A 19,323-nucleotide genomic window follows, 5' to 3' on the forward strand; every position below is an offset into this window, starting at 1 on the left:
CACCGGAGTACTCGTGTTACCTCACCCAGGGAAGCCGGGTGCATAGGTGTCTTTTCGTGTCGGGGTTCGTCGTCATTTTCAATGGAGAGATGCAAATAAGTGCTGTAGGGGACGGGAGGAAAAGTGTCCGGGTGGATTCAAGGGTGGATCGAAGATCAGTAGAACCTGAAAGCAGAAGGGACAGAGTCTGAGTCACTTGCCAGTGACCAGGGCGGCGATAGAAAGATGCCACCAGATGTTGGGTGATTTCAGGTGAAGATGTGAATTTGTCTCTTCAGCAACGAGGACCAGGAGGCGTCGACGACAACCAGGAGCTGGATTCGAGCTGTCACGCGAAGGATCCGGACTGGACCCAACAAGCCTTGGCAAACGCAACCCAAGCAGGATGTCGAGATTGGCTTCGCTGTAGACCAGCAAGGTCTGAGGAACTTCTCCTTTGTAGGGAAGTTGGATCAAGCCTGGAGCAACCAGGAGAGCAAGTTAGATGTAAAGGAAAGTCTTTGGGGGCTCACTAGCCAACGGAATAGGAATCGCCATGACGCGTCGAGCTGAAATGCAAAAGCGGGGCGCAAGGGTCACTCATGCATTGGGGGCCTCTGAGCTTCGGTGCAAATGGTGCTCAGGTCTGAGGCTTCAAGCACCCCAATGCACGACTTTGAGTTACCTTGTGAAGTGAGTGAAGCTTGCAAAATGCAGGAAGTCCAGGAGTTCCGGTCCCACGTCTCTCGTGTCTCCCACGGGTCTCAGCTTTGCTGTGAGCGAAGGTGGGGGTCAGAGATGTCTGGAAGTCCGTGTCCTGTGTCGCAGATTCCTCGGGATCCGGTGGGAAACTAGAAAATGCAGACTGGCAAAGTTGCTGTTGGTGCCTGTTTGAACAGGGTCGTCACTCCTTGACCACAAGGGAGATGTCTTCCGTCTTCCAGTCGAAACGGAATGTCAAAGGTCCAGGATCTATGTTTCAAAGTTTCGTCCAGGGTAATCTAAAGTCCTAGTGACTGGGCTCCTATACTTATACTACGTTTAGGGGCTGGACTACCCTTAAGGTCCCTCCTATGGGTGGACCTGGGAAGGGGGTGGTTACACCCCTTTCCCTTTGTCCAGTTTCGCGCCAGAGCTGGGGCAGAGTGCCCCAGCAACCGGGTTGAACTGGAAAATGCATGGAGCACCTTGTGTGCCCCAGGCAGTGTCTGGAAAGCATTCACTGAATGCAGCCCTCCCTGGCCCAATACACAAAATCTTGTCTGGGGAGGTGCTGGCACCTCCCTGGACAGGAAATCTTTTGTACAGGCCTCCCCTGCCAGAGTTTCGTCCAGCAACAGGAGGTCAGACTCGTGTCTGTGGCAGCAGCATCCATTTTGTGATGCTGAGGCTCTGTTTAACTTTAAACGGGTAAACCAGTAACTACCTGTCTTCTCCCTCTAGAAGGGTGGCATGCTACCCCCGCTGCCAGGACTGGCGGGGGGGGGTAGGTAGTATTCCAAGGTGTTTTACACCTTACACAACATGTTTTGTTAAAGCCAAACCAAAGTTAGCATTAACCGCGAGGATTATAATGCCCTTAAGAGTATTTGGTATGGCTATATTATAGAACAGCTATATGGAGATAGTTCCAAAAGCTGCAGAGGGGCTCAGCTCATGCTAGGGCACCCTCTCACATAAAACCAAGCACTCTGCCTCCAGGATTGTTAAGACCTGCCATAGGAGTGACTTATAGTTGTATATGTGGCTATATGTATATATATATATATATATAGGTATACTATATCTAAGTAAGGGGTGATTACACCACCTTACCCAGGCTGTGTGAACAGACCTGTGGTGTCAGTTTGGAAGGCAGACCAGGGGTGGCAGAATACTGTTGAAAAGAAGACGCAGGCAAATCCAGTTCCTTACTTCTTTATTTCATGAAGTATAAATACAGCGGCAATGAACACGCCTCCAACCTCCAACCCTCCTCCTTCAGCAACTGCCTTCACTACGACATAAACATTCTCATATCCCATGCATTCCACACACTCCACACGTGCACACACAAACACGCGCTATCATACACTATCATACCACGAGACAATCCACGCCCACAACACGACACATACGAACCAATACCACAAATACATGCTGCATCCCCTGGAAGGCCTAAGGTGCAAATATGCCCTGGGTACCTATGGTACACTATACAGGGGGTCACAAGGGTGACCCAGTAACCAATCTGGTATGTACCTAAAGTACATGGTATCAATTTAGAGAGAGAACAGCTGCTCTGTGGGCCTGATTAGCATGTCCACAGCCACACTAAAGTCGAAAAACCAGAGAATCACAGCAAAAAGTGGGGGTAACCATAGGAAGCAGACCCTACTCTCCTACACCATTCATCTGGGAAAGCGTTGGTCTTGAGGGAGCAGCTGATGGTTCGGCATAGCTTGGGTGCGATGGCGTAGGCGACTCTGTAGAAGATGCAGTGCGGGCAGGAGTTTGAAGGTGCTCCAGAGTGGATGCTTTTCATGGTCTTTATGGTGTCGTCTGTGGTGAGTGGGGACCAGCTGTGTAGAGGCGGTCTAGGGGTGGAGGGGTCAGCATCGGTTGTGGTGGTTGCTGGCGCAGTGGGGTGGTCTTTGGTGTCGAAGTTGTCGTAGATAGTCATGATCTTGTGATAGAAGACGGTGCAGAGTCTGATGCAGAAGTCTTGGGAGGGTTGGACGCCTGTGGCCTCGGTGTTTGGGTTTGACAATCTTCTTGATGATGCTGAAGAGCTCTTTGCTATTGTGTGCATTGGGGGTCATCCTGTCTAAGAGGGCCTTTTTCCTTGTGGTTTTGATGAGGTGGTGGAGTGCGGCGATGGATGATTTAAAGGCGGTGTGGGCTTCCGGGTTGTTGTTCCTCCATGTCTTCTCGAGCCGTCTACAGTTGAGTCTGGACTCTTGAAGTGCAGGGGGAACCAGCTTGCTTTCTTGACATGTTTGCTAGTGGCTTTCTTGAGGGGGCAAGGGTGTCAGCACAGTTTGCGATCCATTGGTGGAGGTTGCATGCTGTGGTGTTGATGTCTGAGGATGTCGGTGGTGATGTGTCGTTGAGGAAGATGGTGAGTTGATCTTTTAAGACTCTTTTTCAGCTTCTACAGGGTTACAGGTGGGCGTGCTGGTGTGCTCTGGGTTTGTTGACAGAGAAGTGGATGTAGTGGTGGTCGGTCCAGAGAAGTCCGGTAGTGTGGCTGTAGGAGACGCTGTTTCCTGCGGCGAAGACGGAGTCAAGTGTATGTCCTGCTGTGTTTTTGGGAGAGGTGACTAGCTGTTTAAGTCCTATGTTGGTGATGTTCTTAAGGAGGAAGGAGGTGTTGGGATCGTTTTGGTTGTCCAGGTGGAAAATGAGGTCTCCGAGTAGGATTTGGTGGGAGGATGAGAGGGGTTATGGTGCGATGAGGTTGACAATGGCGTTAGTGAAAGAGGCACAGGGACCAAGTGGTCAGTAGACGACGGTGTCGCAGAGGGTGGTTTTCGGGTTGGTCTGGATCTGGAAGTGGAGGTGTTCCAAGTGGGTCGTTGGTTCGTTTGAGTGGTGAGGTGGAGGAAGCTTTTGTGGATGATGGCGATACCTCCTCCTGGCCAGATGGGACGGTCCTTGCAGATGATCTTCTAGCCACTGGGGATGGCGGAGGCAATGTCTGGCATTCAGCTGGAGTTCAGGTGAGGCGGTGTCAAGGAGGTCTCAGATCTCAGTGGCATGTTTGTGGAGGGATCGTATGTTGAGGAGGATGCACGTGAGAGGCTTGGTTGTGGTGAGGGTCGGTAGGTTTGGGGAGGGAGCCTGGGTACGGAGGTGGGTAAAAGTGAGGTGGCAGTGAAGGCAGGAGAGCGGGTCGTGGGTGTTGGTTGGCATTAAAAGCTGGCAGTTGTTGCATCTGGGGTTGAGATCATGGAGGATGCTGGCATTGTAGCGTGGTGGGTAGGAGGACAAGGGTCCCTGTCACTGGGCGCAGTCGGGTTGCGGACAGCCGCAGACTGGCTTGCATTTGGCGCACCTTTAGCATGCAAGTGGCGCGTCTGTTGTGCGTGGCCATTAAGCAGTGTGAGGGGGACAGCTGGTCAGCTGGGAGGCGGGAAGCAGGGAATGGGAGAAACAGCGCAGTGGAGGAGGGAGGGACCGCGTGGGTTAGCAGCTGTGGGAAAACGGGAAAGCTCTGGAGGGCAAGAAAAAAAGAGACAACAAGAGTAAAAAGGCAAAAGGAAAAAAGACTTCAAGAGTTACTGGTCCAAGTCAATATCCCTTCAACTAAGCTGCTATACATAGTGATGCCCTCTTCCCATTTCTTCTGTTTTACAATACCTATATTTCTTTTATATATGGACCCATTTTCCTCGATAACTGTTAATTGTCATTGTTTATAAAATGCCTCAAGCTGCCAAGTGGCTAGGGTTACCCTATGGAAAAATCAAAATGAACAAAAAAAATAAACAATGCCTCCTCTCTTAGTTTCCATCCTGTTCCTCGCTATTTCCTCTTCCCTCAATTTCTTTCAATATTACTCTCTCCCTCCAATGTCTCTCGGTTTCCCTACCCTTTTCATTTCTTGGTTACTTTTACCCTTTCTCTGCCTTTCCACTCCTGTTTCGGCCTCCCTTCCCTCCTGCCTCTGACCTGTTTTCATGTGCTGGTTCCAGGTTCGATAATTACTCCGCCAATGTGATGGTCGACAGCAAACCAGTGAACCTCGGACTCTGGGACACGGCAGGCCAGGAGGACTACGACCGGCTGCGGCCCCTCTCCTACCCCCAGACGGTATGTTAAATACAGGGCTTGCTTGGGTCTGAATGTATCAAAAAAGTGCTTTCTGAACACTGCCTGGTCGAGAGGGTTAGGAAACACAGAACAAAGACTATTAGGCTATTTAAAGTAAATAATCTACGTTAGTAGTATTAGAGTATGGTCAAATGGAACCCATGTTAGTGAAAGAGCAGTTACCTTAGGAAGCTACTGTAGGGTCATCTCTAGGATTGTTTTGGGGGCCCGGGCAAGGCATTTTTGGAGTCCCTGTTCACAACGACTTTGAATGTATTACCCATTTCTACTACTTCAAACATCCACAAAGCAAAACAATATTGAATAGTACTTTAAAAAGTGGGGATCACACAAAAACAGCCAAAATATTTCTTGGTTGGGGACCCTAAAACCTTAAGATGACACTGGGAAGAGAGAGACAGAGTTAGAGATAAAGGTAGGTAAAACAGGGAAATCAGTTGAGATTAAAAAATAGTGGTGTTATACAGAGAAAAGGCGCTTTCCCAGAGGGCCCCTTGGAAGATGGGGGGCTGGCCAACTGCCACTTTTTGCGCCTGGTCTGGTAACGCGGCCTGCTGTGGCAGCGATGATCCAATGCTGCACCTCACCTAAAGCTTTGTTTTTTTTTGGGGTGATTGGTTAAAGGCTACATGCATGCTTGGTGCCCCGGTCTGCAAAGAGATGTTCGTCGCAGAAGGTTCTTTTAATGTTTGCTTGCCTAAGGAAGACATTTTACGTCAAATTACTGAAAAGTAATCTTTGCAAATCGGCTATTTATTACATTTATTGGTGGGCGATTCATTTTCATATGCAATTTTGGGTGATATACGACCATACTGAAATCAACAAGTACACCATGTAAATGCAGCTCCTTTTAAATTCAACTTTATCCAGTAAGCAAAGACTAAGTTTGTCCTTGGACAGAAATTAATAGGCATTTGTAGGCTTTCTGTAACAGAATCCGGAAAAGCCAATAGGTCTTGCCTTTGAAAGTCGTTAGCCAAACTTATGGCTTCAGCAATGCTTGCCATCCATGCTGAGAAGAATAGGCAAAAATAAAAACAATTTAAAATAAAATAAAAACTATCTTTAAAAAATGGTGGTCGTTGATGTTCAGCAGCCGTGGCAAAATAACCCAAATGGTTCCAGAGTGATGACTCTGGTTGCGTGCGTACTGTGGCAGCAAGGACTGGGAGAAAGGAAGAAAACACATGCACTCATATGAAGTACAGAAACCAAAAAGCAAATAGTAAACTCTCATATCTGTCATGGAAGAATACGGGTTATCCACTCAAAAAGATGATAAAGAAGCTGTTTTCCACCCCTCCACCCCAAGGGGAAGGGCAAACAGAAGCAGAGGAAGGGGAAGCTACTGAATAAGAAGCAAGCACACGAGATTGACAAGAAAAGCAACGGGGGTGCCCAAAGTCAACTTTAAGTATTGGTGTTGTACATAAAAGGTCTTTCGACAACTGACAAGTATGCAGGACCTAAATTAGAGGCAAGAACTAAAAATGTGGACTGGATGATGAGGTAAATTAGTGTTATTTGGTCTGGCTGGGTTAAATCCCCTTACAGAAAACAGTACCTAATGGCCCAACAAAAATATTGTGTGTGCTCGGCTCACTGTTCAAGTCTGGAATCAAAACATATTTGGTATTTTAAAACGAGAGGTCTTAGCCTATTATTTTCCCACCAACCACTGTGTTCCCCTAACCAGGTGGAAGAACAATGGCATTCTTAGTGGTGCGTCTGAGACTACAACAAAAGTTACTTTTACCAGACCTTGCACAAGGGGAGCAGGAAGTGTTGACCTACAGCCACGGTAGAGGTTGTTTTGATGGTTCCTGCGTTGAACCGCATGAATGCCAAGCAATTCCTATATAAGAGCAGCAGACTGCTGAGCTACACCTGCCTGCCTTGTGCGCTATAGACTATGATAAACCAGTGAAGAATATAGACTGCCTCCCTATGCAACACAAAGAACCTCCTAACCTTGGAATGGATACGACCCAAATAACAGGGCTTCAGCCTAAATGAGAGTACACCAAACATTGAAACCGCATCCACCATTCATTAGTAACAGGACCCTAATACTAGTAACAGGGTGCAACCTATTTAAACGAACAGCTGACTTGGTTACATGGACCCATGGGCCTGGTTTTCCAACAGAGTCCATTCTTTGAAGCCCAACTGCAGACATTCGTTGTTAAAGCCCACAGACTTAGTAGCAACGTCCAATCTTGATAGCAGGCCCTAAACTTAGAAAACGAGCCCCTATCTTATTTACAGCCCGCCACCCCAACCTTATTAGCAGAGCTTGACCATAGATACAGAGTCTCATCTTAGTAACAAAGCCCCCATTTTAAAACAAACATTGGCAGCGTCCACAAGTGTCGGTTTAATGGGCTGTTGCATGCAGCGTTAGCACATTTTAGCGAGACACACAGGAGGGAGCCAGAAGGAGTGAACAACAAAGGTTATAGTTGTAAAGTAGTCCCCCATGCAGTTCAAAGCAACAACACAAGTGGAGGCAAAAGGATACACCCAAACCACCAGTAGCATTGGCTGAGAGATAAGCACTCCACTGGGCTGAAACAAGATGTAATTCATAAAGACACCAGCCAATGGCTGAAAAAAGCCGGTTGAAGAAAGCCATTGAACGAAAGGGATGGCCCCCAAGCCAACTCTAAACCTAATATTAGGAATACATTTTTTATTCAGATGCACTGTCAAAACCCAGGCCTTAGCAACCATGGTGGCAGGGCGCTTATCCTGGTCACAGTGACCGACACCACTGAAAATGTATCTTGTTAAAGGTGTCACCACCGGCACAGATACCAAGTGATCATAAGTCTTGGATGATACCATATGCCAGTCCGGGGTTTGTTGCCATCAACACTTTTAATCCCAAGACTTGTAAGCCAACACTTAGAATGGGAAATACAAAACCTCGATAACTTTATCCATGATGGATACAGAGACTTACTTGCCAGATGTTTATTTGTTTGGGAGCTAACCCATAGGGGCTTCTGTTATCCTTCATGGTTTTAGCCCAATGCAACATTTACCCTATTCGTGTGTTCAAATAAGGTGAGGTCACTAGATTTATGAGATCTGCTCCAAACAAATATACCCACATTTTGCTACATGAATCAATGTGATGCTTCTGATCACCTTTAAAATTTCTACTACAAGCAAATGGGCTCTCACTTGTATGGTGAACTAGTTGGCCAAAGAGGCCATTCATTTCTTTTTACTAAAATGTTTCCAGTCCAATGTGGAGTTTGATGATGATTGGAATCATCCAATTTCCACCAAAGCCCCCAAATCTGAAGGAGAATCCATGGTGGAGGTTCTTTCACTATACTATCCCTATGGTAGAGGACATTTCTTTAGCATGTTTGTCACTGGAAACCTTTGACCACAAATCTTAGGATTTTCCATTATCGCCCGCTCTAAATCAGGTCTTTAGAATTAACTGCCACAAAATTGCTGCCACAGATCAAGACTCAATGGAGCAGATACAACAGGATTGGAAAGGTTCAACTGGACACTTCTGGTTTACACCTCGAGTCTATCTAACATCATTTATGAGTGGCAATAAATGAATGCTTGGAATAGCTTGTAAAGGACATACCAACAAGGAGGTCACTCCAGCACGAACATATGGTGTGATGAGGAATTAGGGACAGATGATAATGAAAAAAAAATCAAGTACTGATTGTAAAGTAGGTAGTTGAACTCATCAACTGATTCTTATTAGGTATAGTTACGTGGTCTCTGCTCCATACAAGGATGTTGCTCTAGCATCTGCTAGCACTTGCTGGTGTTTTATGGATGCTACTGTTAGTTATAAACTTTTGTACTGTTCTACTGTCCACCCATTTTGTCTGAAGGTTTGGCTCCTGTCAACAATATTATCAACTTATCCACCCCTTTTAAGTGACATACATAATGTTGGGTCCTTTCTTGTGCTACCTGGTTATTTCCAAAGCAAACTACTATCTCAGGAACGTCTTTGATCTTGATCAAGAACCCATCAGGAAATACAGCATAAAAGGCTAAGGGGGTATTAACGCACAAGTTACTACTTGTGTAACGATATATCTGTAAGAGACATTAGTTAGTGATAGATTCCTTACCTTAAAATATCCCTAGGCGTCAGACTGGATCCGGACATTTTTGCGGAATAGTACCCATGCGCGTCGGTAGGCGTCGTCCGCGGCTCCGTGTCCGCCGTCGGCATCGTGGGCGCCGTGATGATGTCATTGGAGTACTTAGACGCCGCCTCCGCGAGCTGACGTCAGTTCTTATACACAGCCTTTCCGCGGCAGAAACGCAGAGCCATGATAAAAACCAACACTGGTGCCATGAAACTAGGGCCCTCAAAGGGGATGACCGTAACCCTAGATATCGGTTCGCAGAACAGGGAGGATGGGTGGGTCGGTAAGGAATCTATCACTAACTAATGTCTCTTACAGATATATCATTACACAAGTAGTAACTTGTTCATCTGAAAGAGAGACGTTAGTGATAGATTCCTTACCTTAGAATAGATACCCCAGCAATACCAACCCCCGTGGTGGGTCTGCAAACTAATAATCACACCAGAAAGTCCTGGAGGACGGAATGCAGTCTTAAGTGTAAGAAGACGTAGAGGACAGTTATGAAGCGGCTCAAAGGGAGCGCACATCAAGTAAGTTAGAACCAGGTTCAAGTCCCACTGGGGCATCACGAAAGGAACAGGAGGGAACATATGAGTGATGCCCTTTAAGAATCTGTTTACAATGGGGGACTTCAACAAAGAAGGCTGATCAGGTAGCCTTAAGAAGGTTGAAAGGGCAGAAAGGTAGCCCTTGATAGTGCCCAGAGCAAAGCCCTACTGGGCAAGAGAAAGAAGGAAGAGGAGAACCTCAGAAAGAGAAGCATTGTGAGGATCCATAGCCTTTGCTGTGCACCATGCCACAAATCTGTGGGCGTATACCGACTTTGTGGAGGGACGCCTGGCTGCCAGAATGACATTACAGACTTCAGGAAGCAAGTCAAATGGCCTCAACTGTCGCCGCTCAATCTCCAAGCATGGAGGTGGAGACTGGACAGGTTTGGGTGGAGGACCGTCCCCTGCTGCTGCGACAGAAGGTCCTCCTGAAGAGGCATACGAATCGGGGGATCGACTGACATACTGAGTAGCTCGGGATACCAGTACCTTCGCACCCAGTCCAGAGCCATAAGGATGACCTGGGCCCGGTCGCGCTTGATTTTCTTCAGCAGTCTGGGCAGAAGTGGTATAGGCAAAAGGCTACAACAGACCGCAACTCCACTCGCGACGAAAGGCGTCCCAGAGTGAGTGCCGCCTTGGAAATTCCAACGCGCAGAACTAATGACATTGCGCGTTCTCTTCGGTGGCGAATAGATCTAACCAAGGCTCTCCCCACTGCAGAAAGTGGCCTTGCGCTACGTCCGAGTTCAGATGCCATTCGTGATCCATCATGCACCTTCGGCTGAGCTCGTCCGCCCTGGCGTTCAGAGAACCTGCCAGGTGTTGAACCACCAGGGTCATGCCCTGATGTGCCAGCCACTGCCAGAAGCGCAGAGCCTCCTGGCAGAAGGTCGACGACCCCACCCCACCCTGTTTGTTGCAGTACCACATGGCGGTGGTGTTGTCCGTGAACACCTGCACTACACTCCCCAGGACAGAGGGGAGGAATGCCTTTAGTGCTAGAAGAATTGCCCGCAGCTCCAGAAGGTTGATATGGAGCTGGGACTCCACTGAAGACCAGAGGCCTCTGATCTCCGCCTCTCCCATGTGGCCTCCCCAGCCCTGGAGGGATGCATCAGTCACAACTACGTGCTCCGGCCGGGGAAGGGAGAGGGATCTGCCGCTGACCCAATCGCAGTCCGTGAGCCACCACTGCAGTTGTCTCGCAGTGCCCTCCGAGATCATGACATGGTCAGACAGGTTGCCCTGATACTGGGCCCACTGAAACTTCAGGTTTCACTGCAGAGCCCGCATCCGCCACCTGGCGTGATGCACCAGAAGGATGCAGGAGGCCATCAGCCCCAGAAGCTGCAGCGTCAACTTGACCGAGACCCGGGATAAAGGCTGAAAAAGTGGAATCAGAGCCTGAATATCCCGGACCCGCTGTTCGGGAGGATAAACCCGAAACTGCGCCGAGTCGAGGACCACTCCAATGAAGAGGAGCTTTTGAGAGGGGCACAGGTGTGACTTCTGCATGTTGATGCAAAACCCCAGCTGGTGCTGGAGGTCCGCCGTTGTCTGGAGGCAGCTGACGACTATCTGCGGTGAGCCCGCCTTCAACAACCAGTCATCGAGGTAGGGGAAGACTGAAACCCTTAACCTGCGCAGATGAGCTGCGACCACCGCCATCACTTTCGTGAAACACCCGTGGGGCGCTGGTAAGGCCGAAGGGGAGCACAGTAAACTGAAAGTGCTCCTGGCCTACCGTGAACCGCAGGTAACGCCGGTGGGCCGGCAGGACGGGGATGTGAAAATAAGCGTCCTGCAAGTCCAACGCTACCATCCAGTCTCCAGGGTCTAGGGCAGCTAAGACCTGAGCCAATATCAGCATCTTGAACTTCTCCTTCCGGAGGAAGCCTTTGACGCTCCGTAGGTCCAAGAATGGGCGTAGGACCTCTTTGCCCTTCTTGGGTACCAGAAATTAGTGGGAGTAACAACCACACCCTACTTCTGGCCCAGGAACGCGCTCGATAGCCCACTTGGCCAAGAGGGCGGTAACTTCCTCCTACAGAGGTTTCAAGTGATCCCCCGACACGCGGTGGTACTGCGGTGGCATGGCTGGAGGGGACGTCTCGAAGAGGAGGGAGTAGCCCCTTCGGACGATTTACAGCACCCACCTGTCCGACGTGACAGTGCGCCAGTGGAGGTGGTGATGGCAAACCCTGCCCCCCACTGGCGTCACATGGGCCTGAAAGCTCGGACTAGGAAGGTTTTGAGGCGGATGCGGCAGGGGTAGGTGTGGACTGGCTTGGCCGTTGTCCACCACCGCCGCCACGGCGGTTCCCACGTCCGCCACCGCGCTGGACGGTAGTCTGCGGCCTGTGGCTGGCTGGACGTGTGGGGGGCCCCTTCCTTGGCCACAAATGGAGCGAAAAGCAGCCGTCTGCTGACGCGGGGCCGAGAGGCCCAAGGACTTGGCCGTAGCCCTGGAGTCCTTAAAGCGCTCAAGCGCATGGTCTGCCTTGTCGCCAAAGAGGCGACGGCCATCGAACGGCATGTCCATAAGTGTGTTTTGGACATCCGCCGAGAAGTTGGCGGACCTCAACCAGGCGTGCCGACGAATCCCCACCGTCGTTGCCATCGCTCTGCCTAGTGAGTCAGTAGTGTCCAGCCCACACCGGATGGAATAACGCGCCGCATCTCAACCCTCCAAAAGGGCTTGGCCGAGTTTAGCCCGGACCACTACCTGGCATTCTGGCAGCACGTCCGCGACCGTAACCCACAGAGAGTGGGTGTAGCGGCCCAAGAGGCAGCGGTGTTGACTGACCGCATTCCTAAACTCAGGGAGGAGAATACTTTCTTCCCGTATTGTTCGTACCTCTTGGATTCCCGATCGGGGGAAGCCTCCAGGAATGTGGTCTGGGAATTAGAGGCCTAGATAACCAGGATCTCGGGGTGGGGTGGGCAGACAGAAAGCAAGGGTCGCCCGGAGCCGGGGGGTGGCGCCTGGCCACGTTCCTATCCACAGGCTGACCTGTAGCGGGCTTGGACCAAGTGCCCAGAAGAACGTTAAATAAGGCCTCAATAAAGGGCAGCAGAGGCTCTGTCGAGCTTGACTGCGGTTTAAGGACCTCAGTGAGGAGGTTAGTCCTCACGGCCGCGACGGGGAGCTCAAGGCCCAAGGCCTTGGCCGCCCTCATCAGCACCACACTATAAGCCGCCCCCTTCTCCATAGCCAAGCTAGGAGGGGAGACAAAACCAGTGTTGGGCGAAGTGTCCAGACCACTGGCCTCCCCAAGCTCTCCTGTCCAGTCCGCAGAAGACTGACACTCACGTGCCACAGGGTCCTCAGATCCCTCCCAATCCCCCTCGTCACCCATCGCCTGGTGCTGAGGCTCAAAAGATGGGGCCAAGTCATAAAAATAGAAATCTCCAAACGGCGTCGAGAGCGGCGCCAAGCGGTGTCGCTCCAACGCCGGATCCCAAATCGAGGGTAGGACCAGGGACGGCGTCGTCCTGGGACGGCACCGAGGGCGACACCCTTGGGGCCGGCACCGGAGAGGTCGTGAGGTCGACCGGCGGCGACAGGGATCCAGAGCCAGATCCAGTGGGGCCCTGCGGCGTTGGGACCGAAGTCGCCGCCGGGGCCAGAGCACCCGATGGCGCCGGGGCCGAAGCACACGGCCCGCTTAGGGACAAAGTCGGGGCCTCTTGGCCCGAAGGCGCCACGGAACCCGACGGAGGAGTGAGCGACCTCATGGCCGAGCGGAAGGCCTCGATCTCCTCTGGCGTCACGTGCTGCCCAGCGACTGGCGGGTATGGAGCAGGCTGCGACGCCCGCGGCTCCAGCGGAGCCGCGTGGGCGGTGTCACGGGAACCCCCGGCCACGTCGCGCGAGCGTCGGAGGGAGTCAGAAGAGCGATGGTGCCTCTTCGACTTCTTCTGCCTCTTACCTGAGGACTTCGAGCCCGAAGACCAATGTCGACTCCCGGAACTGTGGTGACTCCGGCCCCGCGACCGGTCCCTCGACCTCCTTTCGGACCGGGACCTCGAGCGGCGCAGGGCAGACTGCTGAAGCTCGAGTCGCTTACGGGACCGCTCCAGTCTAGCTTTAGACGTCAGGGCCCGGCAGTCGGAGCAGGACTTGTCGTCGTGGTCCGGGCCTAGACAGTGCAGTCACCGGCGATGGGGGTCGGGAACCGACATCAGTCGGTTGCAGTCGGCGCAGGGCTTGAACCCGGGCATCCCTACCGGCATCTCCGGAGTCGAAAGACTTCTAAAAGAGATCAAAAAGGATCGTAAAAAGTTAGTCAAAAATTGACTAGGGTACAACTTTTTCCGGATCTGCGCTTGCTGGCGCGGAAAAAAGAAGAACTGACGTCAGCGCGCGGAGGCGGCGTCTAAGTACTCCGACGTCATCACGGCGCCCACGACGCTGACGACGGATGCGGAGCCGCGGACGACGCCTACCGACGCACATGGGTACTGCTACGCAAAAATTTCCGGATCCAGTCTGACGCCTGGGGATATTCTAAGGTAGGAAACCTATCACTAACGTGTCTCTTTCAGATATTACCAGCAGCCATGACTATTGCCTCTAAAACTTGGGGAACGACTTCCACTAATATTGTTATCATTGGTAACTTGCAGAATTTCATCCCAGCACACTTATGGAAATTGCCAGGAGGCGTGTTGTAATACAGACTTATCAGGAATTTGCTTTCTATGCTGTAGCATTACTACCAGGATCTAAATGGGCCCTTGATAGCTTTAATACCAAGTTGTGTACCACCCAGCATCTGTTGCCAACTTGGAGCGGCGAATTCAGCTGCACATTTTTGAAACAGCCCTGTACTCTTTATGAGGACAGGGTACTAAGCACAAACCAAATCTCTTTAGCAAATACTTCAAGTGCACAATTAAAACAAGTGTCCGAGGACACGGAAAGGTTAAGGTCTCGGGCGGACCCGATAAGGCAAGTCGGAAGCGAGGGACTCGGGACCCTAGAGTAAGGAGGCTATGCAGGCACCGAAATGCCGAGTTACCTAGCCACGAGGGCTGCGGCTGCACAAGTCTTACAGGCGTCGGGGTCTTCGCTGACGAGCCAGGAGCCGGAAGAAAGGAGTTGCTGGCCGGCGACCAGTGCTGAATAGTTCGTAGAGATCCAAGCCTGGATCGGAGATTGATGAAAACCTGAAAGCAGAGGGGACCAAGTTCGTACTACTAGCCAGTAGTCAGAGGGTACCAGGAGGGCACCGGTTGGCCGTCACCTCGACCAGGTGAGTGGGCGACGCTAGGCTCTGCAGTCTCACGGACCAGGAGGCGTTGTCGGCGACCACGGTGGAGGTGCGAGCTGTCCCACGAAGGATGATGCTGTCGGCGTCGCTGGGCCCAGGATGGGGCAACAAGCCTTGGCAAATCTCAGGGCCACGTGGTGGGCCTAAGATGGCGTCTTGAGTGGACCAGGAGGGTCCGGGGTGCTTCTCGCAAAGATGGAAGCAAGGGCCAGTCTGGAGCAACCAGACCAGCAGTGTTGTTTGTCGGTCATCGTCAAGGAAGGGCACCAGCCAGCGGCTAGTGACCAGACAACGGGCTGAGCAGCGAGCAGAAGGGCCCCACGCAGATCGTGGAGATGCCGGGGGGCTGCACTTCGGTGCTGGAGCGGCTCAGGGTCGGGGCTTCTCGGACCCCAGAGCACTCACCAGAGAGTTACCTCGATGGTCGTGCTGGTTTTAAGAGCGTGCAGGTTCTGATGATGGCCGGTCCCTCGAGGTCTCGTCGCACCCACAGATCACAGCTGAGCTGATGACGTGGGTAGAGGTCAGAGGTGCCAGGGAAGCCGGTTCTCGTCGAGCTGGGCCGTCGGATTCCTTGAGGAAGGACTTACAGCAAACCGCAGAGTTCTTAGGTGGTGCCCGCTGATGCAGGGTGACTACTCCTTAGTCACAAGGGAGAATCTTGAGAAGAGTCTTGAATGTCCTTTCGTAGAAAGTAGTTCTTGAATCAAAGATGATCTAATTTGGAAGGGTCCCCGCTCCGGTCTTTATCCTAAAGAAAGGGGTGGGTACATGACTAGGTCCTGCCCTAAGGGTGGGACCAGGAAGGGGGGTAGTTACACCCCTCTCCCCTGCCGGACTTTCCCCAGGCCAGGGCTGCCGCCCCTGGAACTGGCTCTAACCGGCAGATGCGTAGTGAGCACCGGGGTGCCACTCCGCAGTCACCTTCTCGCCAAAGCCCTACCTACCCAGAATACACAAACCCTGTCTGGGACGGTGCGAACACCGCCCTTGACAGGAAACCCTTTGTCCAAGCGCTCCTCGCTGGAAGGACTCCCAGCAGCAGGAGGTCAGACTCGTGTCTGTGGTGGCAGCATCCATTTTGTGGAGCTGAGGCTTCAGTTAACTTTAACCGGGGTTCACAGTTACGTACATGTCGTGTCCCTCTAGAAGGGTGGAATGCTAACCTCATCGCCAGAATTGGTGAGAGGGCAGCACCCCGATCCGTATGACACCTTACTCGACATGCCTTGATAACGCGACACCGGAGTTACCGATATGGTATGCGTTATCATGGAACAGCCATTGGGTCTTGATTCCGCAAGCTGCAACCGGGCTCGGCTCGGGCCTGAACCTAGCTCACACGAGCCCACGCACTCTGCCTTCCGGATTGTTAAGGCCTGCCATAGGAGTGACTGATAGGAGCTCGGGTGTCCATTGTATGGTTAGATATAGAACTACTATACCTAAAGCAAAGGGTGATTACACGACTTCGCCCCAGCTGTCATGCAGCCAGTTGTGTCAAATTTAGGAGGCCAGGCAGGGGTGGCATAATACATGCTGCAGCCCCTGGCGGCCCTGGGTACACCTATGCCCTGCGTTACGGGGTCTGATAAGGTGGCCCAGTACCAATTGGTAAATGCACCTAGGGTACATATCGTAATTTAGAAAGAGAACAGCCAGGCTGTGGGTCTGATTGGCAGGCCCACAGCCAGAGAAAGTCGTAAACCAGTGAAACAAAAGCAAAAAATCTGGGTGATCATAGGATTGCAGACCCTACTCTCCTACATGACCCCCCCCCAAACGTCAGAACAATAAGCTAACCTTGACCAGGTGAGTCTTCTTGTTCTAAGTGGAAATATCTGGAGAGCCCATCGGCATTGCCATGATCAGTACCAGGTCTATGTTCCACTGTAAAGTCCATCCCCTGTAGGGAAATGGACCACCTAAGCAGTTTGGGGTTTTCACCCTTCATCTGATTTAGCCACAAGAGGGGCTTATGGTCGGTCTGAATCTTGAAGTGAGTGCCAAACAAGTATGGCCTCAGCTTCTTCAGGGCCCAAACCACAGCAAAGGCCTCCCTCTCAATAGCTGACCAATTCTTCTCTCTAGGGGTCAGCCTTCTGCTTATAAAAGCAATGGGCTGGTCTTGACCATCAAAATTCAGTTGAGATAGAACAGCTCCCACACCCAACTCAGAAGCATCTGTTTGGACAATGAATGGTTTGGAGTAGTCTGGACTCTTAAGGATAGGCGCCGTGCACATGGCCTGCTTTAGGTCATCGAATGCTTTTTGACAGCTCGCTGTCCACTGAACTTTTTTTGGCATTTTCTTACTTGTCAGTTCGTTTAATGGTGTCACAATTGAACCATAGTTCCTGACAAACTTCCTATAGTAACCAGTCAGGCCCAAGAAAGCTCGAACCTGAGTCTGGGTGGTTGGAGGAGCCCAGTCCCTGATTGACTGTATCTTGCTCTCCAGTGGCTGAACCTGGCCCCCACCTACAAGGTGGCCCAGGTATACAACCTGTGTCTGCCCTATCTGGCACTTGGTGGCCTTGATAGTGAGACCTGCTGCTTGCAGTGCCTCTAACGTCTTCCGCAGGTGGACCAGGTGATCCTCCCAGGTGGAGCTAAAGACAGCAATATCGTCAAGATACGCCGCACAGAAGTCATCCAGCCCAGTAAGGACTTGATTCACCAACCTTTGGAAGGTGGCAGGTGCATTTTTCAGACCAAAGGGCATTACCACGAACTGATAATGCCCACCAGGGGTTGTAAATGCGGTTTTAGGCTTGGCGTCCTCAGCTAACCTGATTTGCCAATACCCAGCTGTCAGGTCAAACGTACTTAAGTAGTTGGCCGAAGCCAATCTATCGATAAGCTCGTCTGCCCTTGGTATTGGGTGGGCGTCAGTCTTAGTGACTGCATTGAGACCCCTGTAGTCTACGCAAAACCTCATCTCTTTCTTACCGCGCTGGGTGTGAGGTTTCGGCACTAGAACTACGGGACTAGCCCAAGGGCTATCCGAGGGTTCAATGACTCCCAGCTCCAACATTTTCTGCACTTCACTCTTGATGCAGTCTCTAACGTGATCAGGCTGCCTGTAGATTTTACTCTTGACGGGCAAGCTGTCACCAGTGTCAACCTCATGGGTGCACCAATCGGTCTGACTGGGTGTTAGAGAAAACATATGCCTGAACGACTGAAGAACCTGTTTACAGTCGCTCTGTTGATGTTCGGAGAGGCTGCCACAAAAGACAACACCATCTACCGAGCCATCGTCAGGATTCTGAGTGAGCAGGTCGGGGAGAGGGTCACTCTCCTCTTCCTGTCCCTCATCTAGGGCCATGAGCAAACTCATGTCCTTCCTGTCGACATATGCTTTTAGCCTGTTGACATGAAGCACCCTGTGGGGGCTCCGGGGAGTTCCCAGGTCGACCAGGTAGGTGACCTCTCCCTTTTTCTCCAGGATGGTGTGGGGCCCGGACCATTTGTCCTTGAGTGCTGCTGGGGCCACTGGCTCCAGCACCCACACCTTCTGTCCGGGCTGGTAAACAGTCAAGACAGCCTTTTGGTCATGCCAAGCTTTTTGGAGTTCTTGGCTGGCCTTAAGGTTTTCAGATGCCTTTTCCATGTATTCAGCCATCCGCGAGCGGAGGCCAAGCACATAGTCCACTATGTTGGCTGCAGGCTTTTTGAGAGGTCTCTCCCATCCTTCCTTCACCAGACACAGGGGTCCTCTTACAGGATGCCCGTACAGAAGTTCAAAAGGGCTGTAGCCAACCCCCTTCTGTGGGACTTCTCTGTAGGCGAACAAGAGGCAGGGGATCAGGACGTCCCATCTACGCCGAAGCTTTTCCGGTAGTCCATGAATCATCCCTTTTAGGGTCCTGTTGAATCTCTCAACAAGCCCATTGCATTGTGGATGATAGGGTGTAGTGAACTTGTAGTTAACACCACATTCCTTCCACATAGCAGTTAAGTAGCTCGACATAAAGTTTGCACCTCTGTCGGAGACGACCTCCTTAGGGAAGCCCACTCTGGAGAACACTCCAACTAGGGCTCTTGCCACAACAGGTGCTGTAGTGGTCCTAAGGGGAATAGCTTCAGGATACCTGGTGGCATGATCCACTACCACCAGTATAAACTTGTGCCCTGATGCTGTAGGTGGTTCCATGGGACCGACCATGTCGATCCCCACCCGTTCAAAGGGCACCCCCACCACAGGCATTGGTATAAGGGGGGCCTTTGTCGTGCCACCTGACTTACCACTGGCTTGGCAAGTGACACAGGAGCGGCAAAACTCCTTGGTATCTTCGTTCATATGAGGCCAGTGAAAGTGTGAGACAAGCCTGTCCCACGTTTTCGTCTGGCCTAAGTGACCTGCTAAGGGAATCTCGTGGGCCAAGGTAAGTAGGAAACCACGCTGAGACAAGGGTACGACCAGCCTCCTGGTCATGCCAGGCTTGGGGTCTCTTGACTCAGTGTACAGGAGTCCATCTTCCCAGTATACCTTGTGGGTACCTGTGGCGTTCCCAGCAGCCTCAGCAGCAGCCTGCTGTCTGAGGG

At 51.6% G+C, this 19,323-nt stretch overlaps 1 protein-coding gene across 2 annotated transcripts in view; it reads left to right on the forward strand.

The window, feature by feature from the left end:
• Positions 1 to 19,323, forward strand: part of LOC147748563 (ras-related C3 botulinum toxin substrate 2-like) — a 242,582-nt gene that overhangs the window by 29,799 nt on the left and 193,460 nt on the right. For both annotated transcript variants that reach the window (XM_086963116.1, XM_086963111.1), the window contains exon 3: positions 4,656 to 4,773. In XM_086963116.1, the coding sequence (XP_086819242.1) occupies positions 4,656 to 4,773 (118 nt within the window). The remainder of the gene's footprint in view (positions 1 to 4,655; positions 4,774 to 19,323) is intronic.

Source organism: Lissotriton vulgaris, chromosome 1_1, assembly GCF_964263255.1.
Source record: "Lissotriton vulgaris chromosome 1_1, aLisVul1.2, whole genome shotgun sequence".
NCBI lineage: Eukaryota > Metazoa > Chordata > Amphibia > Caudata > Salamandridae > Lissotriton > Lissotriton vulgaris.